The sequence below is a fragment of the Ahaetulla prasina genome, chromosome 7 (genome assembly GCF_028640845.1).
Source record: "Ahaetulla prasina isolate Xishuangbanna chromosome 7, ASM2864084v1, whole genome shotgun sequence".
Classification (NCBI taxonomy): Eukaryota; Metazoa; Chordata; class Lepidosauria; order Squamata; family Colubridae; genus Ahaetulla; species Ahaetulla prasina.
In genome coordinates this window covers 30752189-30778792 of record NC_080545.1, presented here as the reverse complement: position 1 = coordinate 30778792, position 26604 = coordinate 30752189, and the positions used below count along the sequence as shown (strand labels likewise).

General features: G+C 39.3%; 1 protein-coding gene across 1 annotated transcript in view; it reads right to left on the bottom strand.

Moving 5' to 3' along the window:
* CTTNBP2 (cortactin binding protein 2) overlaps nt 1–25985 on the bottom strand; it is a 122440-nt gene extending 96455 nt beyond the window's left edge. Inside the window, exons 1-2 of the mRNA XM_058190212.1 lie at nt 25674–25985; nt 8892–8999 (exon numbers count right to left, since the gene is read on the bottom strand). Of these exons, the coding sequence (XP_058046195.1) occupies nt 8892–8999; nt 25674–25736 (171 nt within the window). The 5' untranslated portion in view covers nt 25737–25985. The remainder of the gene's footprint in view (nt 1–8891; nt 9000–25673) is intronic.
* Nucleotides 25986–26604: the final 619 nt, after the last annotated feature.

Below are 26604 nucleotides of genomic sequence, written 5' to 3'. Positions count from 1 at the left end.
TTCTGCCCAACAGCCTAGGATAAGAGCCTCCTGGAGTAGGGACTGTGAGTGTGTTCCGCCCATCCGATTCACATGAGCCTTTGCCGTGATATTGTCCGTTAAAATTAGAACATCCTGACTGGTGATGTGAGTCGAGAATGCTTCTAATGCCAGGCGAATCGCCCGTAGTTCCAGAAAATTTATGCTGTGCTGAGCTTCGTGGGTGGACCATTGACCCTGGGCCATATGAGGTCCCAGGTGTGCTCCCCAGCCAAAGAGGCTGGCGTCGGTGGTGATGGTCAAACGAGGTGGTTCCCTGAATACGGTCCCTCAGGCAATGGCTGGAGAAGTCCACCAATGTAGGGACATTCGAACCTCCTCGGGAAGGAGAACCTTCTTTAGGGAGGCGCTGACACGCTTCCGTTGGTGTGGGAGCATGAACCACTGCAGAGGTCTGCTGTGTAGACGAGACCAGGGGACAATGTCGTAAGTGGATACCATTTTCCCCAGCAGTTGGGATAACCGCAGTAGCGAAATAGGTCCCACCCACTGACAATTAATTGCTAATTTAGATAGACTATCTTGTCTTTCAGTTGAAAGGAATACCATTGATTGGGCCGTGTCAATCACAGCGCCTAGGTGAACAATACGAGTGGAAGGGGTAAGGTGGCTCTTATCCCAGTTGATAGAAAAACCATGATCCTGGAGGATCTGGATAGTGGTGGACACATCTCGGTCGGCTGTAGCCCAGGAAGATGACATAATCAATATATCATCCAAATAGGCTTGAAGCCTAATTGGAACTAAACGGATGCGGGCCAGAATGGCCAACAAAACCTTGGTAAAGACCCGAGGAGCTGAAGACAGCCCAAAGGGTAGAGCCCTGTACTGGTAATGGTGCCCGTGATAACAAAAACGAAGGAATTTACGATGAGCAGGGAGGATTGGGATATGGAGGTAGGCCTCCATCAAGTCAATGGATGAGAGGAGGTCACCAGGTCGAATACACTCCAAAATGGAGCAGAGGGAATTCATTTTGAATTTGTGATAGACAATATGCCGATTGAGGGACTTCAAATCAAGAATAGCCCTCCAGCCCCTTGACGACTTAGGTACTATGAAAAGACGAGAGTAGAAACTGCACCCTCGCTGTTCTGAGGGCACAGGCTGAATTGCCCTTATTGCCAGATGGCGGATGGCCTCAACAAGAGACCTCGTGGAAGGATTGCGTGAAACAGGGCAACGTAAGAAAGTCGTCGGGGGGTCGGAGCGGAATTCCAGGGAGAGACCGTACTTAATGGTGTTTCTAACCCACCTGTCAGAAATCGAGTTTTCCCATTGAGCATAAAAATGCGTTAATCGAGCGCCAATGGGAAACCCAGTTAGCGTATTATTTGGAGCGTCTAAATCCTCTACCCCTCCCTCCCCGGAAGGGTTTCCTGTTGGAAAACCGGGGCCCTGGTCTGACCTGGCTGTCTCGAGGTTGGGCCCCTCTGGCTGGAAAGAAGCGTTGTGATTGGGATCGGAAGCCTCCTGATTCAGAGGTCCGAAATGGCTGTGGTTGAAAATACGGTTGATGGCGAAGTTCTCCCCTTCGAGAGAGGGAAGGGAGTATCTTCCTTTTATCTTTGGTCTCCACCACAATAGGGTCCAGGCAGGCTCCAAAGAGATTGGTCCCCGCGAATGGGGAAGCTGCCAACTGCCACTTGCTTCTTGTATCGGCTTGCCAGTGCCGAAGCCAAAGAAGCCGACGGGACGAAACCACGGCGCCTATGGCTTTAGCTGAAAATCTCACCGCATTGAGTGAGGCGTCTGCTGAGAATTCCAGTGCGGCCACCACCTTGTTTATGTCTTGATGGGACCAAAGATCTGTAGAAGGAATTCTCTTCTGGAGCTGTTTTATCCACAGGAGTGCCGAGCGGTTGAAAAAGGAAGCAGCTGTAGATGCCCTGATTGACCAGGCGGAGGCTTGGTGGCCTTTAACAATCGTGCGATCAGCACGTTTATCCTCTGGACGTAATGATTCATCAGCCGGACTTGTGGGGTGCGAGTTCGCCGTCAGGGCCACTATAGGTGGATCTACTGTGGGAATTTGAAGTATTTTATCGAATTCTGATGCTATGTTATAAAAAATTTTGCCCAGCGCGTTCGGGTTAGACCCAGAACCTGGATTTTGCCACTGCCTCTGGACCACGTCAACAAAAAGTTTCGGAGCTGGAATGGCCTCTGACACCACCGTGGGCTCAGTGAACAAGTGACCTGACGGGTCCTGTGTCACCTGACCTGTAGCATCCGATTTTGACAATTCTAGCCCAGTGGAGGTCTGTGCTTTGAAAAGCAGGGAACGGAAAAGGTGAGGTTTGAATAACCCCACAAAGGCAGGTTGATCGGGCGCTAGCCCTTCATCGTCTGACATTGCCAGTTCCCTCGAGTCCTCATCCCCCAAAAGAGATTCTTGATTAATAGAGACAGGGGAATACTCGCATCTTTGGTCATGCTCAGGAAATTCACTCATGGGCTCTGAGTTATGGGAGATGTGTTTTTGCGAATGAGAAACTTGCTGAGGATTGATAGGGCCCTGTTGCAAATATTCGGACATCCCCTGTCAAATAGCCTGAGATATGACCATGCGAAATGATTCTGGCAACTGTATGATGGGTTGTTGTGGCGTTTGAGTCACGGTATTTATGGGTAAGGCAGGCATAGAACTGGTTGTTATGCCAGTAGTCGTGTTCTGGAAGCCTGCATTCAGAATGACTTGCTAAGGATTGGAAATTTGGAGTCGCAGAGTCTCGTTGACCAATGTTCAGGGAATTTGAATTAGGCAACGGTTGAAATAAAGATGCTGCCTCTGATTGATCAGGATAGGTTTGAAATAGAGGTGCAGCCTCGGAATAGTGAGGCAAGGTCACTGAAGCTGCACGGTCAGGAGACCAGGCTCCAGCATCGGTTTGAGAGGGGTAAGGCAAAAAACCCGAAGAGGGCCTATCGCTCTGTGGAGGTTCCCTTTGAGCCGGTCTATTAGTCTTGTTCGTCTTTTTTAAAGATTTGTTGATGGCTTTTTCCATTGCCTTGTGGCGTCGTTCCTCTGTTTTGAAATGAGATTTTGGGGCTTTGGTAACTGGGCCAGGCTCCCCTTTAGCCATCTCCTGGGGAATATTCCCTGAGGGGCCCGCTCCTGGATCACTAAAATGGCGGCTCTGATCTTTGCTGTTGGAAATTTCCACCATCTTGAATGCTCTCTGCCCGCCAAAAAGACCAGAAAGAAAAATTAACTTACGACCTTTTCTGAGAGGGACCTGATCTGATGAGAAGCCTCTCCTTGAATAAAGCTGAAAATATCGCTCGCCAAAACAGAACGGCTGCTAGCGCGATGTATATAATGAGGAATCGTTCGCACCTCTGCTGAGAGAGTAATCGCTAGCCTCGAGGGCTTCAGGCGCGATTTGCAACAAACAAGGCGGGGGGAGGGCTTAGCTCCTATAGCTCTGATTCGCCAGCCGCCAGTTGCCAAGCAAAGTTGAAGGGAAAATGGAGGGATTCTTTCCCTCTGACGCCCTAAGCGCTAGCCCTTTCGTCTTCAGAGGCAAAAGAAACTCGGTGCGGCAACCTCCAGCGCCTTGACGGCTCTTTGGGAATTCCTTCCCTCAAACAGCGTGATCGTTAGCGTTTGCGCCTTGGCGGCTGCTTGGGGAGTTCCTCCCCCCTGTCAGGTTAATTGGAGCCGCTGCGGCTTTAAAGGCGATAATTTTAGGCGCGGAAGCCTCCAACGCCTCGGCGGTTGCTCACAGTAAAAAAAGGCAATCGCTTTTCCGCTGCGCCGAAAATACACAGCCAGCCTTTTGCCGCGCGTTGGGGGCTAGCCCGTGGTCGCTGACCCAGGAATGTGCCGGTAGACTGAAGACAGCCGAAGAAAAAAATTAACAAAAACCGGCCTTCAGCGGAATCGGGTTGAAAAACCTTTCACACTGGTAGAGTGTCAAAATTCAAAAATAAAATAAAATCAAGGTAAAAGAAAAATAATTGCAGTTAAAGCTTACAGGTACTATGGAAAAACGCAACGACACATCTGGTCCTGGCAAGGACCGAGTCGAAAGCTGGGGAACAGAACCAGGAGGCGGGGCTCATGAAATCTTTGCAGACTCGGTCCTATGGCAAGCCAGAGGATTTCCCAATCCTGACCGCCGTTTCCCCCGACATTGAGAACAATAATATTGCTATTTATTTTGTAGGAAGCCCCTCTTCCCAGATTAAAATATTCTTTATTCTTAATATAAAAAGAGGCAGGATAGAATATTTCCCCAAAGGAGGAATAGAGAAAACATGTTCTTAAAGACAGAAAGCAGCCCCAGTTTTTCTTAATAGCCTCCAGTAGAAGCCTCAAATCTTTAGAGATGGATATTTTGTGCCCATTAAGAATGACTTGGGTGAATCTATTCATAAACAAAACACCTTCAGCTCCAGTTGATGGGTTTAAGAAGGACAGGATATGACCTTTGGGACATAATAGGATTAACCCACCATCACTGAAACAGTAAAACACAAAGTTCACTACTTTGCACAACCCCCTGGAGCATCTCAAACACAACTCCCCAGAAACCTATAAATATCTACCCACTCATTCAGCCATTTTGTCAGTCACTCTAGAAACATAAATGGGTGGGAAAAAGGGGGCATGCATAAGCGCACCAGTGTGCCTACCATCCCTGTCTTACTGTCCCTATATATTTGTATTTACTTCCTTTATGTTTATGTTCATACCTATACTTGTCATTTTGTACATATTTGACAAACAAACAAACAAACAAGCAAATAAACAAACAAACATGTTTCTGCCACTGAAGTTTCTGGCATCTAAATAAACAGAGTCCTTCTTTCCAATCAGCCTCCATTTTATTTCTAGGATCTTTCTCCTAGCTTGAAACCGGACCGGATTTTTCTTCCCACAATTTCAAAAACTAAAGTAGTACATTTAAAAATAATACTAGATTCCTAAAGACAAATCATTCCAATATTTTACTTTTAAAGATTTTGTTCATGATTTTGCAGTGCTACTATCTATTGTAATAATTTTTTATTCTGTAATTTTCTTATTCAATACATATGGTCTTTCATATCTAAAATATTAACAATGAAGTTGACTCTAATTATAAGTCTGGTTTAAATCATAAATTTAGTTATGAAGAATAATAATAGGATTTTCCACTTTTTACATAAATACGAGGATCAAGTATTGCATATCAATAGTATGAGTATGTTTCCTGCCTTGAGTTATTTGTAAAAATAATAAAGGTGGAATACAAACAAACAAACAAACAATTTTCTCCAAAACATTTTTCAGGTGAAAAAGCTAGTCTTTCTCCTAAAAAAAAATCTTCAAATTTCCAAGCAATTTAATAAATGCAGTTTCAGCCTAACACACGTACCCGCACCTGCACCCGCACCCACATGCACATAATTGTATCAACACATGCAGTCTCATTAAGGAGGAAGAATGAATGGATTTTAAAGCAACCTATACATCTCTAGCTTTTCACAAAAGAAGTGTTACATATTATAAAGTATGATTATAACTTTGGCTTCAAAATTGAAAATATTTTCACAAACAAGCTCAAAAATTATCCTCTTTAAATTGTGTTTCAAAATCTTAACCCTCTGGGCTCATCTCTTATACATTCTGTTGAATTTCATTCCTTCTTCTTTCTATTCAATCAACTCTTTGCTCTTTTGTGTCTCTTGGCAACATGCCTTTTTAAGTATTTTGAAATAGCAGAACACAGAAAAACCAACCTGGACTTCTAACTGCCAAAAAATAATCATTCTAAATAATGAGTTGAGAAATTATCTGAAAAGCACTTTTCACACTTAGCAGCCGGGCTTGCAGAAGTGTGATTAAATCAAATAAGTAAAAGGAGAATCTTTCTCTAGAGAGAAAAAAAAAATAGTGTATTTTTGAGATTATTTCCCAGTTTACAAATCAGAATTTACACATAACCTATAAAGTCAAAGACTTTAGCATTTTTATTTTACTATTAATATTAGACAAAGTTATGGAGTTTCCCTATGCTGCAGTCAATCAAATTACACTCAATTATCCCAGAAAAAAAGTTCCATAATTGTCTCTGAGGATTGTGCATTTCATTTCAGGATTAGGGTCAAAGTATTTGAAACTCCTTGCAATGTGGTCTTGATATTAGATTCTGTTTCATATCAAAAGGCAGATTCTGAATTTAACTAGACTTTATAACAATATCTTAAGATATTATGTAAAGAAAGGCCACATGAAATCAATAGAATAGAATAGAATAGAATAGAATAGAATAGAATAGAATAGAATAGAATAGAATAGAATAGAATAGAATAGAATTCTTTTTTGGCTGTGTGATTGGACACACAAGGAATTTGTCTCAATGAACATAAAAAGAAAAGATACATTCATCAAGAATCATAAGGTACAACATTTAATGATAGGGTACAAATAAGCAATCAAATCATATTAGGAAACAATCAATATAAATAGTAAGGAACAAAAAATTGTAACAAAAAGAAAAAAGAAAAATTGCTAAATATTCTTGTATTCCTACCATCACCAAGCAGTGTATTGGTAGTCATAAAACATTTTTTCTTGTCTAATCGTACAAGATAAAATTTAAACACAATGCAACTGGTTTATAAAGAATGGAATGTCCTATCTACAGAAAACCAACCTGGACTTCTAACTGCCAAAAAATAATCATTCTAAATAATGAGTTGAGAAATTATCTGAAAAGCACTTTTCACACTTAGCAGCCGGGCTTGCAGAAGTGTGATTAAATCAAATAAGTAAAAGGAGAATCTTTCTCTAGAGAGAAAAAAAAAATAGTGTATTTTTGAGATTATTTCCCAGTTTACAAATCAGAATTTACACATAACCTATAAAGTCAAAGACTTTAGCATTTTTACTTTACTATTACTATTAGACAAAGTTATGGAGTTTCCCTATGCTGCAGTCAATCAAATTACACTCAATTATCCCAGAAAAAAAGTTCCATAATTGTCTCTGAGGATTGTGCATTTCATTTCAGGATTAGGGTCAAAGTATTTGAAACTCCTTGCAATGTGGTCTTGATATTAGATTCTGTTTCATATCAAAAGGCAGATTCTGAATTTAACAAGACTTTATAACAATATCTTAAGATATTATGTAAAGAAAGGCCACATGAAATCAATAGAATAGAATAGAATAGAATAGAATAGAATAGAATAGAATAGAATAGAATAGAATAGAATAGAATTCTTTTTTGGCTGTGTGATTGGACACACAAGGAATTTGTCTCAATGAACATAAAAAGAAAAGATACATTCATCAAGAATCATAAGGTACAACACTTAATGATAGGGTACAAATAAGCAATCAAATCATATTAGGAAACAATCAATATAAATAGTAAGGAACAAAAAATTGTAACAAAAAGAAAAAAGAAAAATTGCTAAATATTCTTGTATTCCTACCATCACCAAGCAGTGTATTGGTAGTCATAAAACATTTTTTCTTGTCTAATCGTACAAGATAAAATTTAAACACAATGCAACTGGTTTATAAAGAATGGAATGTCCTATCTACAGAAAACCATGTACAATGTATACATAATGCATCTTATACAGTATATGCAATTCTCAGGAGTTATTATACATATGCTGCTTCATTAGAGAAACATTACCATTTATGGAACACAGTGTATTTTCTGTGGGCTACGTTAATCTTCAAGCCTGACACAGAAACAGCATTTAAAACTAAAGATTTTCTGACAAGTTGTTTGTGTTTTATAGCTTCAGAGTCAGTCACAAACCATTTTAGAGTTGTATTTTTAAACACTAATATTTTCATTGATGCTCAGTTGATGACATTAATATTCCTATTAATTTTAGCAAGCAGAGGAAGATTTGAAAACACACTTTCATTTACACAAAGAATGTATAATATGGCTATGCTTCTTCCTGTACATCTACCTAAGCGTTGCAATACTTCCTAAGTAATAGCATTGCTTGAATATTGTTTTTAATACAAATAGGATGGTATATCTGTATCTAGGCCATTAATTGATGAAAATGGCTAAAATTGAATGACAGACACTAAATTGGATCAAGCTAAGAGAACAATTTTAATGTTTTTGCCACTTGAAGAATTGTAAAAAGATAAAAGAAATTAGAATTAAAAATGCAACAATCTTATCTAAACTGAGATGTCAAGATAAAGTTAGCCAGATGATGACTTAATTATTCAAAGAAAAAAAATATTCACTATATGTGTAAACCAGGGGTGCAATTCTCCCAGTTCAGACCGGTTCGGCCAATCCGGTGGCAATGACGGCCAGTGGTACAGAGAACTGGTAGCGATGGCAGCTCAAGACTCTGCCCACCCGCCGGGTCATTGTTACTGTTTTTTACCCTCTACCCCCCCCCCATAGCAATGGTGTGTTTGTGTGTGTGTGTGTGTGTGTGTGTGTAGAGAGATGGAGGTGAAGTGGAGGGAGGATGGGTCTGAGAAAGATTTTAGTTATATACAAAAATTATTTTGGTAGTAATTTGCAAGATTTTGATGAATTACTTACTAGATTTTTTCAAGAAATTGAAATGGTACTTGAATTTATGAGTCTCAAAGGGCTTAACCATAGTAAAACTTGCCCGGTATTTTTTGCATTAATTATCAGTGTATTGTTTAATCAAACATTGCAGGATAATCTTTTGAAAGATCTTGCCCCAACACTATACCAACAATCATGGAGTCTGAACAGAAATTCCAGAGTTCATCAAGTACCATCCATTCTGATACTGAAATTTAATTATTCATCTATAATTACTAGAATCATACATCTGAGCAATACTTTTCATTCTAGACTGAAAAATGTATCTATAATAAATAAATGACATACCCTCAAAGCTTCAATCACAAGATCTCGTGCTTCCAACTCTCCTTCTAAAATACTCAGAAGCATCCTCAATTCTGATTTGCTGAGACTGTCCACATCGAATTCTCTTTTCTGCAAAATAAAAGTAAATAAATGAGGTTCTATGAAGATGTTCCATCTAATGAAGAAGTAAAATAAAATTATTCCTGCAACAGGATTCATTTATAAGTAAGGAAGAAAAAAACCAATGTTTTCCACAAGAGTCAAGCATATGCATCAGAGCAAGCAAGAAACTGAACAATTCCAAAATGATCAAGAAACTGCAATGATTCACCAGGGATTCATCTCAACTTGAATATTTTACTTTTTACTTTTTTCTTGTTTATCCACCAATAATTGTGGCTACATAAATGCAGATGTATTTGAGAATGTTATATATTATGATGGGTTTGTGACAGCTATCCACCCCACACTGGAAGGCTTGGATTGATTCATGTCTTACCTCTAGCTTTTAATGCTCCTAGAAACAGCAAGTAATCCCACTGCAATAAAACATCAATAAAACTCTCAGTAAATACAGGAGCTATCGGTAATCTCTGCTCATCTGCCATGTAGGAGAGTCTAAGGCATATATATATAATTCAAGTCACGCTCTTTCTAAAAAGTAGGTAAACAGTTTGAGGTTCCCTGGCTACATGAAGATCTCAAAACCCTTTTGATAATGATAATAGCAAAATATTACCAATTTATAATTTTACTATGATAATAGAAGAAAAATATTACACATTTTCTACAGTCTCATACTAATAAAATATAAATTAAATGAATTCATGTTTACATTTCTTTTGATCTCATCCACCATTTTGGAGCACACAGTCCACAGCATACTACTATGAAGCTAAACAGAACCCAAGGTGTTTTCTACATATTAAAGATAATGTCATGTTAGGAAAACCCAGCAAGTATTGTAGCCATATATTTTGCCCTGGTCATCGAAGACAGACATGATTTCAACTTTTTAAAATCTCTATGCTAAAAGGTTAGACCTTTTACTACACACTTTCTATACTTTCTGATTTTGGCTTACAACAAGGAGGCATTCTGGCTGGCACTTTATGTTTTTATAGTCCCCAAAAGTGCCTATTCTAGAAATATTTATTTAAATATGTAATTACACCATTCTAATTATACAGGCACTCAAGATAGGTCTTAAACTTATCTGCTGGATTGTCTGAATAAGTGATTGGGAAAATAAAACAAAATAAAAAAAAGAAATCTTGCTCATGAAAACCTCCTGCTTTTTTGTATGGTGGTGCATTTTCCATGGGACCTATCTTCTTTATATTAGCAAATATATTCAGAATTCTTGCCTGATTAAGACTTTATTTTCAAGATTGATTTTCAATATTGATTTTAAAATCAATAAGATTTATAACTGCTAGATTATTCCATTTGCATGTTTAAATAAGAATAAACTGATAATTTATAATAAAATCAATCCAGTTCCAAGACACTTTGAATGTATTGTTATTTTTTTTCTAAGTATATTTGTAATTCGATATTCTGAAGTAGAGTTATTTAAATCTCATATTCATATTGATTGATTTCCTGGTGGTTACTTGTTCACATTAGGATCAAACACGTATGAAACAAACTTTAAGATAGTTAGCCAGGGACTGATTTGCTGTAAAATTTTGGCAGTTCACATTTTAAACCTGCCTAAAAGCATATTTATCAAGAACATCCTTTGAGCAGTTCTTTATGTATGAAATTTGTCTTTTGCCTAACTTTTGGGGGGATACAGCTGAATCTGAATGATATTTAAAAAGACTAATTTTAACAGAATCTGAATTACAAAAGTAAAATAAAAAGTCTCATACAGCTGTGTCTACTTTGTCAGAAAAAAATCTTTATAAGCACATTGTTAAAGAAATACAGTAATATCTTGGTTAGAATTAGCATTATATACCATGCCAATATCCGGCAAATTGTATTGTAATTATATCCAGCAGTTGTATTGCAAACACTATTCTAGTTTTAAATATATTTTTAAATATGAAGGCTTCATAGAGCTTTTGTTCCAAAGGATCACATGGCAAAAAAAATAATAAAATTGGGAAAACCACATAATAGATATTTGCAAGCTTAGAAAATTTAAACCCTTGCAAAATATACATTTTCTGTTCCAACTAGAAAAAAACAGTGTGAGCAGACATTTTCCAATAAGTTACTTTTTTCAATTATAATCTACTGAAAAATATTATTTTGCAATTTTTGATTGGACTTATTTATAATTTATTTGTTTGATTTGTATAGACACTTATCTCACATATGCAATATGGTGATTCATGCAGTTTAAAAAAATCACTATATCTATATCTATCTATCTATTCACATATATATATATACACATACACACACTATGTGTATATGTATATATATATGAATGAAGCTTATATTTCTAAGTAAAACATTATAATGTGTCTGCATTTCTGTAAAGAAATATGAGCATATGTGAACATATATAAATATATGTATGTGTGCATGTGTGCATGTGTGCATGTGTGTGTAGATAGATAGGTAGGAGGAAGGGAGGGAGGGAGGGAGGGAAGGAGGGAGATAGATAGATAGATAGATAGATAGATAGATAGATAGATAGATAGATAGATAGATAGATAGATAGATAGTCTCCATAAACAATATAGTCTCACAATGTGTAGCCAGAAGTACCGGTAAGTCTTATTGGCCTTGTTCCTATAACACATTTGCCAATTAACCTTTGCAACTTTAAGATATGTGGATTTCAACTCCCAGAATCCCCAATCAATCAGATCCTCTTACTAGTAATTTTGGCAGCACACTTACCATCAACCACACTGGGTCAAACATCACAGTTTCTGAAATTACTGGATCATGATATATCTGCATCCCACATACTTCTGCATTACAAAAGTCTGCTAGATTTCATGGCATCATCATCAGCCCTTTCTCAGCTGATCATGCAGAAAGTGTGAGAACAGAGGCTGGGAGAAAGCTAACAATTTCTAGGGTAAAGATGGTGATTATATAAAAATATCACAATCATCCAAGATTATTAAGTGATGCATTCAATATTTGTGACTTTTAGAAGAGTAGAAGGAAACCCAGTGTTTAATCACTTGAGGGGAGGGAAAAGATATTTGTCTAACATCTTTGCACTGTAATGAGCTATTAGCTTAGATTGGAATGTTATTCCTACCTAAAAGCAAAATTGTTTAGCTGTGTGGGAGTTGGTGATGAAATAATTGAAAACAGATCCTTAAAAATACATAGTGCTTCAGAAAGATGGACTCTACAAATTTTCTAAAATTCTGGAAGGAAAATAAAGGCATTCACATTATTTACGTATTTTAAAACATTCATTTGAAAAAGTAAATTTCTAAATACACTTTGATCTTTTAACTTCGATCTTCATTGCAACTTATATGAAATGAAACATTTAAACTCAATTGAAACATTTACCAAATGGAAAAGTTGATGGATAATTTAAAGCTGATTTGCACTAAAAATGTAGATTGAATTATTTCATCATTTGCACAATTTCACAAGCTTTTTGATTCCAAGGACTAAGTTAATGTCTAGAAACTTAAATGTACTTAGTCAGGAGTAAATTTTGTTGAATGCAGAGGTATTGACATCAAAACAAACCTACCCAGAATTTTACTGTATTAGCAATTCAAGTGATCAGACTTGCAATCTACAACATCTGGAGGGCCCTAGGTTGCCTTATTCTGAGCCAAGGCAGCTGTATCAACAAATACACAGGTTCTCTGGCCTCCTCTTTGCAGGGACATGCATTTTCTCTCCTTTTCTTTCAGTATACCTTAACCTTTTCTCTCTCTTCATATTAGCTTTTGTGTGATTTGTGTGATTCCTGCAGCTATTATAATATTGGAGATATTTCAACCTTCGATAAAAAATATATTATATAGGCTTATTATGTACTTTTTTCTGTACTATTACAGAATATTTTTAGTTGTTACATCATTTTATGTGATATAGTATATTCAATTCAGAAAAATCACGAGGTCCACACAGGATGTCACCACCGCACATCCACCCAGAAAGTAGACCCAAACCCACACTGATCATGAAGCACGACCAAGGACCAGAAGCCAGACCGCAGCTGCAACATTAGCCATTTCAAACCCCTCCAATCCATACATGCAGCAGACTGACACTCACTATGAAGATGTAGCACCACCACAAAGCCAAACAACAGCTATGCAGCTCACCAGCTCAAATCCCCCTGCAACACAGACTAAATTGAGCACAGCCAAGCTCCCACCCAATCAGTTCAAACCCCCACTAGCAGTTAAAAGGAAGAAACAGCTGCGATCACACATTGCTCCCAGAAGCACGAAGCTGAAGCCTGAAGATGACGAATGAGACTTCGTTGAAACGTCGCCAAGACACTTCCAATTTTACGCGGGAGAAAACCCGAATAACCAAAGACCTACATACAAACACCCGCGAAAACCTCAGAAAACATATATATATATATATATATATATATATGTATATGTATATGTATATGTATATATATATATATACACACATATATATGTACATATATATGTACATATATATATATATATATATATGTACATATATATCTGAGGTTTTCACGGGTGTTTGTATATAGGTCTTTGGTTGTTCGGGTTTTCCCCCGAAAACATATATATATGTTTTCTGAGGTTTTTGTGGGTGTTTGTATGTAGGTCTTTGGTTATTCGGGTTTTAGGTGTTGTTCATCAGCTAAGCATTTTGTTCTGGAGATGAGTGTCTTGGCTACGGAGTTGATCTGTGCTGGGTGGTGGTGTGAGAGTGCGTGCGTGTGTGTGTGTGTGTGTGTGTGTGTGTGTGTGTGTGTGTGTGTGTGTGTGTGTGTGTGTGTGTGTGTGTATGTGTGTGTGTGTGTGTGTGTGTGTGTGTGTGTGTGTGTGTGTGTGTGTGTGTGTGTGTGTGTGTGTGTGTGTAGATAGATAGATAGATAGATAGATAGATAGATAGATAGATAGATAGATAGATAGATAGATAGATAGATAGATAGATAGATAGATAGATAGATAGATAGATAGATAGATAGATAGATAGTCTCCATAAACAATATAGTCTCACAATGTGTAGCTAGAAGTACCGGTAAGTCTTATTGGCCTTGTTCCTATAACACATTTGCCAATTAACCTTTGCAACTTTAAGATATGTGGATTTCAACTCCCAGAATCCCCAATCAATCAGATCCTCTTACTAGTAATTTTGGCAGCACACTTACCATCAACCACACTGGGTCAAACATCACAGTTTCTGAAATTACTGGATCATGATATATCTGCATCCCACATACTTCTGCATTACAAAAGTCTGCTAGATTTCATGGCATCATCATCAGCCCTTCCTCAGCTGATCATGCAGAAAGTGTGAGAACAGAGGCTGGGAGAAAGCTAACAATTTCTAGGGTAAAGATGGTGATTATATAAAAATATCACAATCATCCAAGATTATTAAGTGATGCATTCAATATTTGTGACTTTTAGAAGAGTAGAAGGAAACCCAGTGTTTAATCACTTGAGGGGAGGGGAAAGATATTTGTCTAACATCTTTGCACTGTAATGAGCTATTAGCTTAGATTGGAATGTTATTCCTACCTAAAAGCAAAATTGTTTAGCTGTGTGGGAGTTGGTGATGAAATAATTGAAAACAGATCCTTAAAAATACATAGTGCTTCAGAAAGATGGACTCTACAAATTTTCTAAAATTCTGGAAGGAAAATAAAGGCATTCACATTATTTACGTATTTTAAAACATTCATTTGAAAAAGTAAATTTCTAAATACACTTTGATCTTTTAACTTCGATCTTCATTGCAACTTATATGAAATGAAACATTTAAACTCAATTGAAACATTTACCAAATGGAAAAGTTGATGGATAATTTAAAGCTGATTTGCACTAAAAATGTAGATTGAATTATTTCATCATTTGCACAATTTCACAAGCTTTTTGATTCCAAGGACTAAGTTAATGTCTAGAAACTTAAATGTACTTAGTCAGGAGTAAATTTTGTTGAATGCAGAGTATTGACATCAAAACAAACCTACCCAGAATTTTACTGTATTAGCAATTCAAGTGATCAGACTTGCAATCTACAACATCTGGAGGGCCCTAGGTTGCCTTATTCTGAGCCAAGGCAGCTGTATCAACAAATACACAGGTTCTCTGGCCTCCTCTTTGCAGGGGCATGCATTTTCTCCTTTTCTTTCAGTATACCTTAACCTTTTCTCTCTCTTCATATTAGCTTTTGTGTGATTTGTGTGATTCCTGCAGCTATTATAATATTGGAGATATTTCAACCTTCGATAAAAAATATATTATATAGGCCTATTATGTACTTTTTTCTGTACTATTACAGAATATTTTTAGTTGTTACATCATTTTATGTGATATAGTATATTCAATTCAGAAAAATCACGAGGTCCACACAGGATGTCACCACCGCACATCCACCCAGAAAGCAGACCCAAACCCACACTGATCATGAAGCACGACCAAGGACCAGAAGCCAGACCGCAGCTGCAACATTAGCCATTTCAAACCCCTCCAATCCATACATGCAGCAGACTGACACTCACTATGAAGATGTAGCACCACCACAAAGCCAAACAACAGCTATGCAGCTCACCAGCTCAAATCCCCCTGCAACACAAACTAAATTGAGCACAGCCAAGCTCCCACCCAATCAGTTCAAACCCCCACTAGCAGTTAAAAGGAAGAAACAGCTGCGATCACACATTGCTCCCAGAAGCACGAAGCTGAAGCCTGAAGATGACGAATGAGACTTCGTCGAAACGTCCTCAGAAAGCATATATATATGTTTATATATATATATATATATATATATATATATATATACACACACATATATATGTACATATATATGTACATATATATATATATATGTATATATATATGTACATATATATCTGAGGTTTTCGCGGGTGTTTGTATGTTTCTCCGCGTAAAATTGGAAGTGTCTTGGCGACGTTGACAAAGTCTCATTCGTCATCTTCAGGCTTCAGGCTTCGTGCTTCTGGGAGCAGAAGCTGAAGCCTGAAGATGACGAATGAGACTTCGTCGAAACGTTGCCAAGACATTTCCAATTTTACGCGGGAGAAAACCCGAATAACCAAAGACCTACATACAAACACCCGCGAAAACCTCAGAAAACATATATATATAAATATATATATATGTAGGTCTTTGGTTATTCGGGTTTTCTCCTCAGAAAACATATATATATGTTTATATATATATATATATATATATATATATATATATACACACACATATATATGTACATATATATGAACATATATATATATATATATATATATATATATATATGTACATATATATCTGAGGTTTTGGCGGGTGTTTGTATGTTTCTCCCGCGTAAAATTGGAAGTGTCTTGGCGACGTTTCGACAAAGTCACATTCGTCATCTTCAGGCTTCAGCTTCGTGCTTCTGGGAGCAGAAGCACGAAGCTGAAGCCTGAAGATGACGAATGAGACTTCGTTGAAACGTCACCAAGACACTTCCAATTTTACGCGGGAGAAAACCCGAATAACCAAAGACCTACACATACACACACACACCACACAAACACACACATATATATAAATAAATAAATAATTTGTTTTCGTAGATTTTCACGGGTATAGGTATGCAAGTCTTGGCGTATTCGGGTCTTTTCCCATGTAAGGTTGAGAGTATCTTGGCGATGTTTCAACAAGGTCCCACTCGTCATCTTCAGGCTGGTGCTTACGGCTTCATGCTTCTGCGAGCAAAGCATGGTCAGAGCTGCCGTCTCTCTATAAATACTGGTGGGGAGGTGGGGAGTGCTGGCTTTGTTGCTGTAAGTGGGCTACTTAAACACAAAATCACATCACCACCCCGCACAGATCAACTCTGTTGCCAAGACTCTCATCTCCAGAACCAAACGCCTAGCCGACAAAGACCACCTGAAAACTGAATTACACTCTCTCACAAATGTATTAATCTCTAACGGATTCCAAAGAAATACAATTATCAACCTAATCCAAAGGGAGACACCCCCCAAGAACGGAGACACAGAACAGGACCACGGCATCACCCTCCTCCCTTACATCAAAGGCACCACAGATAAAATCAGCAAAATTCTTCATGAACACAATATCAAGACAGCCTTCTGCACTGACCAAAAAATAGCCAACATCTTAAGAAACCCCAAAGACAAGATCCATCTAGAAAACCAAGGAGTCTATGAAATACCATGCAAAATCTGCCCAGCCACATACATTGGACAAACTAATAGGAGAATAAATGCACGCATCGCAGAACACAAGAATGTAGTTAGAAAAGAAGAAAAAAACTTCCTCCCTTTTCCAGCACCTTAAAGCAACAGGACATGAAATTTATTCTGAAGGAACCAAATTAATCTCCAAAACTGAACATCACAACAAGAGAATAATTATGGAAGCCATTGAAATAGAGAAACACTCCCACAACATGAATAAATGTGACGATACCTCCTGCCTACCAGACATCTGGGAACTAGCCATAGTCAACAAACGAGTCCCAGCCACGAAAATTGACACGGACCCAGGATAACACATGACGCCACCACCAATCACCCTCACCAGATTCAAACCCAAACCCATCCCATAGACGAAATACAACCACCATCCAGAAGCCAGACCACAGCGGCATCACCAGCTGCTGCACCCCCCTCCGATCCCCATGCAAAGCAAGCTGACACACACCATGAATACATGACAGGACCTCAGACTCGGAGCCAGGCCAGAGTCCGGGTGCTGCATCACAGCCATCTGCCCAGGATGTTGCAGCACAGTACTCAGGTTGTCACAGCACTAGAGCTCAGGATGTTGCAGCACAGCCCATTACCCAGATTGTTAAGACTAATGGGCAAACAGCTAGGACCACACCCACACAGGATGCTACAAAACAGCCGACTAATCTGCAAACATCAACTCCATCAACCAATCAAGATGTAACAACACAGCCAACCAACCCGCTTACAGCAACAAAGCCAGCACTCCCCACCTCCCCACCAGTATTTATAGAGAGACGGCAGCTCCGACCACACTTTGCTCGCAGAAGCATAAAGCTGTAAGCACCAGCCTGAAGATGACAAATGGGACCTCGTTGAAATGTTGCCAAGATACTCTCAACCTTACACAGGAAAAGACCCGAATATGCCAAGGCTTGCATATATATATATATATATATATTCATTAATAAGCAGATGTCTCCTGGTGACTCCACTGCCAACCTTACAGAGATACACAAATGCATCAGCAATTTATGACAATATATCTGCACTCACCTGACAATTAAGTCCTGCCTATGCTATTGATATTGGATAGGGGTTATAACTGAGATGGCAGATTATGATAATCTTTGATAATCTTTAACCCTGCATTTTATTCATGTTTGCTCAGTAGCAACTTTAGCTTAAAGGAGTTTATTGCAATCATGCATGTACATGGAGGGTAACATGAGTTTTCTTTACGCAGCAATCTAGAGTTTACTATGTAGAGGTCTGGGTCAACTCCTTTAATATGCTACATTAATGACAGATTGCACATTATAAATCTGCATCAACATAGCCATTTCAGATGGGCAAAGAGTCTGCATAGCCAGGAGAATAAACTACATACTTATAGCTACCACATTTGGGCTACAGAATTCAGACAACTGCATGTCAGCAAAGAGAGCTTTCCTATTTTCTTTGCTTCCCTCTTGTTATTATTTAGAATAGGGCAAGATTATTGAAAATCCTCTTCAAAGTCTATTCTGTTACTCTGAATTTCAGAACAGTAGATATCAGTTGCTTAAAGGGAACAAAAGTATAACTAAAGTTCTCCATTTCTTCTTCATTCAAATTTATTTTTGGGGGGATATTATTTTTTCCTAGTGCTCTCCACCAAGTTCTTTGACAAATCATTTCCAAGACCTCAAAAGTGGCAAAATAAAAAACCTGATTTGAAATTGTCAGAATGGGTGGTAGATAAAGTTCTTGAAAATGAAAGTAGGTGCATTTATAATAGCTTTTATTTCCTATGGGAAGGTCTGTTCCTGCTCTTGAACATCATTAAAAGCTCCCTAGTGCTGGGTAGGGGGGGAATCAAAGTATGTTTGCAGCAAGCACTTTGCCAATGTAACACAAGGATAACATCTGTGCCAGAATCAGCCTGCCTAGAAACTCCTAAATATATTAAACATTTAGTACAGCAAGGTCTTCATAAGAAATTTGAGAATCCAGTAGGTTTTAGAAGAAAAATCTGATGAAAATGCTCAGTTAGACATTCAGACTTCGGCTGGTTTTATTTACATTGATAAACTATAGCATGAATAATATTAAACAGGTACATTCTCAAGGTCACTTGAGAACACTTGAGATTGGCTGTTAACAGCTTTGTGCTATCTTGTTATATTCACAATTAAGTAGAAAGGAGGAGTTTCCCTCCTGTACCGCAGTCCTTTTAAGAACATCAAAAAAGACACTGTGCACTCAGTCAAATCACAGGTCTATCAAACTCATGTATTTTGATAGATGCTGATGTTTCCCATCTGCAGTTTGTGATAGCTGAACCCAGGTATATGCATATGCAACCATTAGTTGTAGCCCCAAATGCATTTCAGTGCATTCTACATTATACGATGCAATAGAGCACTACACACCAAAACAACTAGACACAAGAACATTTTTTCCCCGAACGCCATCACTCTGCTAAATAAATAATTCCCTCAACAGTGTCAAATTATTCACTAAGGCTGCATTACTATTACTGTAAAAGATGGTCAGCAGTTCAGTGGTTCGAATCCCTAGTGGTGTGTAACGGGGTGAGCTCCCGTTACTTGTCCCAGCTTCTGCCAACCTAGCAGTTCAAAAGCACGTAAAAAATGCAAGTAGAAAAATAGGGACTACCTTTGGTGGGAAGGTAACAGCGTTCCATGCGCTTTTGGCATTTAGTCATGCCGTCCACATGACCACGGAGACGTCTTCAGACAGTGCTGGATCTTTGGCTTTAAATGGAGATGAGCACTGCCCCCAGAGTCGGGAATGACTAGTATATATATGCGAGGGGAACCTTTACCTTACTATTACTATTAGTCTTCTCATTGTTCCTATCACCCATCTCCTCCCACTTATGACTGTATGACTGTAACTTTGTTGCTTGTATCCTTACAATTTATATTGATATTGTTTCCTAGTATGATTTGATTGCTTATTTGTACCCTATGACTATCATTAAGTGTTGCACCTTATGATTCTTGACGAATGTATCTTGTCTTTGCTGGCTGAGGAACTCTGGGAGTTGAAGTCCACAAGACTTAAAGTTGCTAAGGTTGGAGACCCCTGCTTTAGGTAGTTATTTACAAGTATTAAAATAAATCATAAATAAGATACTTAACCATAAGCCTTCTACCAAAGTCTTGCTAATGCAATTCTGTTCAGTGCAAGCTTACAAACTACATATAAAGCCCTTATTGCTAGTTGACCTAATTAGGTGTTTCAAAGCAAGAGTAAAATCAAATAGCACATCTGCTTTTCCATGGTGCAACTTTATAATGAATAGATGTCAGCTACATTCCAAGTCTGCAAGATGCTTCAAATACACTGTTAATATACTACCAAAATGTCAAGGCCATCTTTCATAAAAACCAAGATGTATTATATACAAAGTCTATAACTGTAAACCTAATATAAATGTGTGACAGCACTGATGGAGGAGGCAATAAGATCACAATATTTTTGTCATTTTATTTTAAAAAGAATGAAAAGTCTTGCTTTCTTCTGAAGAACATTGACTACTCTCTGCTGGTTCCTATGTGGCCCATGATTAGGGATTGTATGCATATTATTGCAAGATTCACATGTGCAACCAATTGTGTTTAAATAAACCATGAAACCTTATCAAGAGTTCCCTAGTGAAGCAAAGTGTACAAGTGCCATGAAAAAAAGCTTGTTCACATTTTTTTACAAAGGGCAACTGCAAGATAGCATATGTCAATATATGTATGTATGTATGTATGTATATTTTCTCAGTTCAATATCCTTGTAGTAATGTTTCTCAGCTTCGGCAACATTACCTTGCATGGTCAATTCTCAGAATTCTCTACTTACCATGCTGGCTGGGGAATTCTAGGAATTGAAGTCCACTTATCTTGAAGTTGCCAAGGTTGAGAAGTATTGCCTTAAAAACTTGATCTCTGCTCCTTGTGAAGCAAGAATTTGTTGGAAATTGCTGCCTTCATATGTGATGTTGCCCCTAAAACTAGTTTCAAAGGGAATCAGACCAATTATACAGGAAATACAATAATTGATTGTAATCTAGATGGTTGTGTGCCACCATTTGAACATGTCAGCCAGAGTACTATCATTTCCTTGCTAATTCTTAAAAGTCTCTAAGGGCATGAGACTGACCACCAGGAGACACAGCATATAGGACCAGAAATCCCCTTCTTACCTTTCTACATAAAAACCTCCATATCCTGGGATTCTAGAATATGTCTAGAATTTACTGCAATACAATCAGATCCATGAGAAGGCACCACATGTGAGTCTGTAAAATAAGGATCCCCAAGAGATTTGGGGGAAAAATGCAGTTCACAGATCTGTATGTCTCCAAAAAGTTAAAATCCAGAAGCACCTGCATTAACTTAATAGTGAATTAATTTACTGTAAACTAATTAGCATCAATTGACAATGACGATGACTATAGAAAGCAGCAGCTCTGTTATGTTATATAATGACTGAAACAATCCTTGAGCTATAGCTCATGAGTAGCTTCAGGAAGATTATTATATTAATATAAAATAGAAAGAAGCTTATTGAAAAATCTGTACTACATAGTACCATCACTACATATGCATGCACATTTTTTGAGACAAATTTCACATGGAGGTCATGTGAAATTAGCCTAAGTCAAGAACCTTCCTATGCAATGGAGCAATAATTAGCACTGCTGTTACTCAGGAAATGGGTCTTCATGGATCACATGAAGGTAATCCTATCAGTGCCAACCAGCATGGCCAAGGACCAATGGATGTTCTGGATGCTGAAACCTCTGAAACACCAAAGGTTCCTGATCTCATGTAAAAATCAGAATCTGTCTTGTAGGAAATCCAATTACTACTGTATCTCTTTATGGTCTGCTCTGCTACAGATTTCCTAATGTCTTGTAAAAAGGCACCAGGAAAGTATCCAACCTGTGTTCGTTTTCAGAAGACGGAATGTGAACCTGTGCCTATCTGAATGTCATGGGGACATCAACCCTTTAAGAAGAGTTTCTAGAGATGCTTCTCTGAGAAGGTGTCTTAGAACTTCCTGTAGGTGTGAGGGGTGAATCATGCTTTCATCTTTTTCGCTTGTCAGTATTACCATGGTAACAAAGCAGATACTAAGGTTTGCAATCCCCCTCCCACCCACCCCCAACTAAGCTTTGCTTAGTTCAGGAAAACATAGATTGGGAAGAATTTTGGCTTCATTCCCAAAAATGTCTATTAAAAAGCTTTCCTCTTCACTCCTCTCCCAGTCATAAATTTCCTGCTGACATTCAAAGGCAGAGTTATTTTTTCATAATATTCTATACATTTTTCCAACAAAAGCCTGCCAACACTGTTGCTAAAACTTACTGGACTCTGTTTTGTTTTTCCTTTATTAATATGTTCTGAAGCAGTAGTCAGAATAAAATATTGAGGGCTGACAAATTCAAAACGGCATTCTTATCCCAAAATATTAATAACAAAAGAAGGGTGCTGTCCAACAATTGCTGTTCTCTGTTTATAACATGATATTGCTAGATTTTGGAGTCAGTAAAAACCAAGCCAAATTTCAGTTCAGTTGAAAACCCAATGGTGGAAAAATAACTGCTAAATTGCAAATTAATTTGAGACCTGGACAACAATGCAAACTCTACATATTAATAATCAGTTTTTCTTCATTATAAAACACCAGTAACTGCTTTATAGCCCAATCTTATGCACATTTAATGAGATAAAAGTTCCACTCCTAGCAATGAGGCTTAGTCCAAGATGTGTGCTCCCCCACCCCAGTTTTTTAAAAAAATGCCATTATGACTGGAGCTGGTTCTCTTTTTATGTTAATTTAAAGGCACTAGTTATAAGAATGAAAAGTCTTCCTTGATCAACCTTAAAGCAGCAACCTTTTAGTAGGGGAACTACTTATAAATAGCTTTCCAGGGATGGGTTCTAATGATACCTGACTGCTGATAAATTCCCCATTCTTTGGCTCCAGAGGATGGTAAGCCTCTCCAGAACAGATCAGAAGACTTATATTGGGAGGATGTGGGTGGGTGCAGGGGCAGGAAAATGTCCTTGTACATGTAGAAATCTATTTCCGTACCTTGACTTTCTGTATATAAAGTATGTTTCTACTTTCATAGTGCATTGCTAATGTCATCTACATATATGTTTAAATCATTCTGCAATATGGAAAGAGACCTTAGTTTAATTATAGGACACTTTGATCCCAAGTTAAATTACCAGCATTTCCATGTAAGACTCAGAAAGAAATAGTTCTATGTGAAACCTAATCCTGCAGACAAAAAGCAGTGATAGCTCAGGTGGACTGGACTAGATGGATCATGGGTTTGAATGGCATTTTTCTCTTTTCCTAAATACAGTACTTGAATGTTTATTTTATGAAGCTTGCCTCACTTTAGACAGGAACAATCAGTTCAGCTGGTAACTCTATTGCCATCCCATAATCTATTCAGCAGATCAGCACTATTTCAAATAATTTAAATGATTTTAATCAAAATATATGTACTGTAAAACTAATAAATAAAGTGAATTGTATTAAAAAAACTTAAAACTGGGATTTCTTTTACATCGTCCCCAGAAATTATTTTTCAAAACAATCAGTATTGTGGGTTCCAAATTCCAATTTAGTTTCTCAAATTCATGTCTTTAGTACGAATGAATCTACACACATCCTGATGTTCCTGTGCTTTGCGCAGGAAACAGTGGTGTGACCTACTTTTCTTTTTCACTGTTTCTTGATCATCTCATTGCCCTAGAGATTTTGTCTAAAGGTCAAGTTCTATAACCATCTTCTCATCAGATTTCTTCAACTTTCTCCCCCCCTCTCCCCCAAATGTCTTGAGCTAGATTTCCAGACCACACAGGAATCTGGGAATCTGCTCTCCAACACATCTGAAGAGAACTAGACTTCGAAAGGCTGCTCTGGAGTTATTTTGTTTTTATTTTTGCTGTAATTACTGAAAAGAGAAGAACTAACTGGAGCAAATGCAATAATAATTCCAAAGAACAATCTTAATGGAGGAATAAAACCTCATTTTCTGCTACTTTCCCTCAACGAGTGCTAGTGAGAAATACCTTTTGCAACTTATGGACAAGCAACACATGCTGCTCAGCTGACAAGAAGGTTTTGATTTATAGCTTTCAGGGGAATAATCAAAGCATGGATTTTTCTCTGCAGTTCCATAGAATCACCACCAGATTAAATCAGCTAAACAAGTGAACTAGAAATTGACTGAAGAATTGTAGAATTATTAAAGGCATGCCTATAACATTGGGTGTGGGAGAAGGGGTATTAGGTGGGAAAGACTGCCAAGTTGAATATTTGATGAAGTGACAAAGCCTAAAATTATCTGTATTTGGGGGGATTTTGAAAGAGGTTGTATTCGCGTGAGAGAAAGCCTGGAGCAAAGATATGAAAAAGATAGATCATTCCAGCTCTGCCACTTTGAAATGTGCCTGACGTTATATGGGGGAAAGAAGAGGCAGCCCGAGCAGGCTGATTCCCCGCCTGTCTTCAGTAAGCGCCCTCTGTCCTATTAAGCACATCCTTTCCAACTTGGAGCGATCCTCATTCGAGAAAGCTAGGAATGGAAAGGCAACGCCGCGCTCCAAAATCTACGCACAATACCCCAAGCTTGACGGGCGGGAAAGGCAACTGGAATGGAAAGCGGACGCAGGGCGATCGATCCTAGAAAGGACTGTAGCGTCAGCTCCTTGAGACACTCCGATAACCCTTCCACCCCGGGGGCACGGCAGGTTGTGGAGGTCCACTGCACCGTCCCACTGGAAAGTACGAAGTCGCGTTGGCAGACCGACTAGAGAGCAGCCGAGAAACAATGGGGAGCCGCCTGGGAGAAACCGCTCCAGGTCTAACAGCCTAACGGCTAACCTCTTCTTCTGAGGAGACCCTCACCGGCCGCCCTTAGATCGAAAGACACCCGAAGCAGGGTCATTGGATGGGGGTCTCTGGTCCCCGCCCATATTTCCCCAAGCGCACGAGCTCTTCCCCACGCATGTTGCAGCGCCCGGGATGGGCTCTGAGCAGGGTCTCGCGCCCATCCTCTATCCTGCTGAGATCGAAGCCAGGGAGGGCGGGCTCAGTCCTGCGACTGCGGAACCCCCGCTCTGCGTTCTCCGAGGCTTCCCCTCCCCAAAGCGCAGGGGGCAGAACGCCCTCCGGGGACGAAGCAAGCTAAGCCAGCGCGCTGTTTCCCTCAGCCCCTTCTGGGCCCCGCGCGCCTTCCCTCGCTCCCTGCGCTCTGCCTCCCCAACCCCGCATGCCGGGCGTCAAGGCTCCGGACACCGCCTCCCGTCTCTTCCAAGCCTGCTCTGCCTCGGCACTTCGGTCGGGCTCGGCCGACCGGGAAGAAGGACGCGGGCTCGCTTCACCGCAGCGCCGTGCGCTTCTTCGCCTACCGCTGCAGTTGAATCCTCACGACCGCTGGAGCCGGGCTCCCCTCTCGTTCCCTCCGTCGCCATTTTCCCACTGGCAAAGCGAGCCCCGACTCCGGGCAGAGGAGAACGGCGCCGAACCGAGCGAACAGCCACCCCCGCAGTAGCAACAGCAGCGGCACACTCCGCTGCCGCTTAACTCCTTCGGCCCCAGCGCAGAGCGCCTCCCTCCGGCCCCGAGATCCGAGCTGCAGCCCGGGAGGTGGAGCCGTTGATGTGTATTTTCCGTCCTGGGGTTTTTCACTATTGCTTTCATTTGAAATGGCCTCTTGGATGTCAGATGATATTATCCCCATGTCGGATGTTGTGGGTTTATATTACATGCCGCCTGGAGCTGAGGGATTTAAAAAGCAGCTATGAAAAAAAAGACTGCGGGGCTGGCATGGTTAAGTGGCTGCAAAACAATGCTAACATAACACTTGCCAGTCGGTGTCCTGGTGCATCCATTCAGAACCCCTGGGTGCCAACGGCTGCTGTCCTGATTATGTGTGTGCAGCCTATCATAAACCGAGGGACTTGTTTATCCCACTATCTTTTCTTCCCTTTCATAAGCTGATGAACCACCATTCGCAGGTCAGCCACCACAGTAGAAACCATTTGGGTCTAAGTAAATGGTTCCTCAACTCTAGGTTCCTTCTTGACCTATGTTTTCCTTCTTACACCCTCTTTTGTTGTACTTAACACTTAAAAACATTTTTAACTTAATATCATGGAAATCAGAAACATCACTTTTACTTAGCCTTCCCCTTCCCTTCCCTTCCCTTTCCTTATACAGACAACAAGTGTTGCCATTCAGAGCCCTCCATTTTCTGTTTGGAACATAATGATTCCATGATTATACTATTTCAGCTTCATGATAAAGAAGGATGGACCATAGTGTTAAACCTTAGAAAAT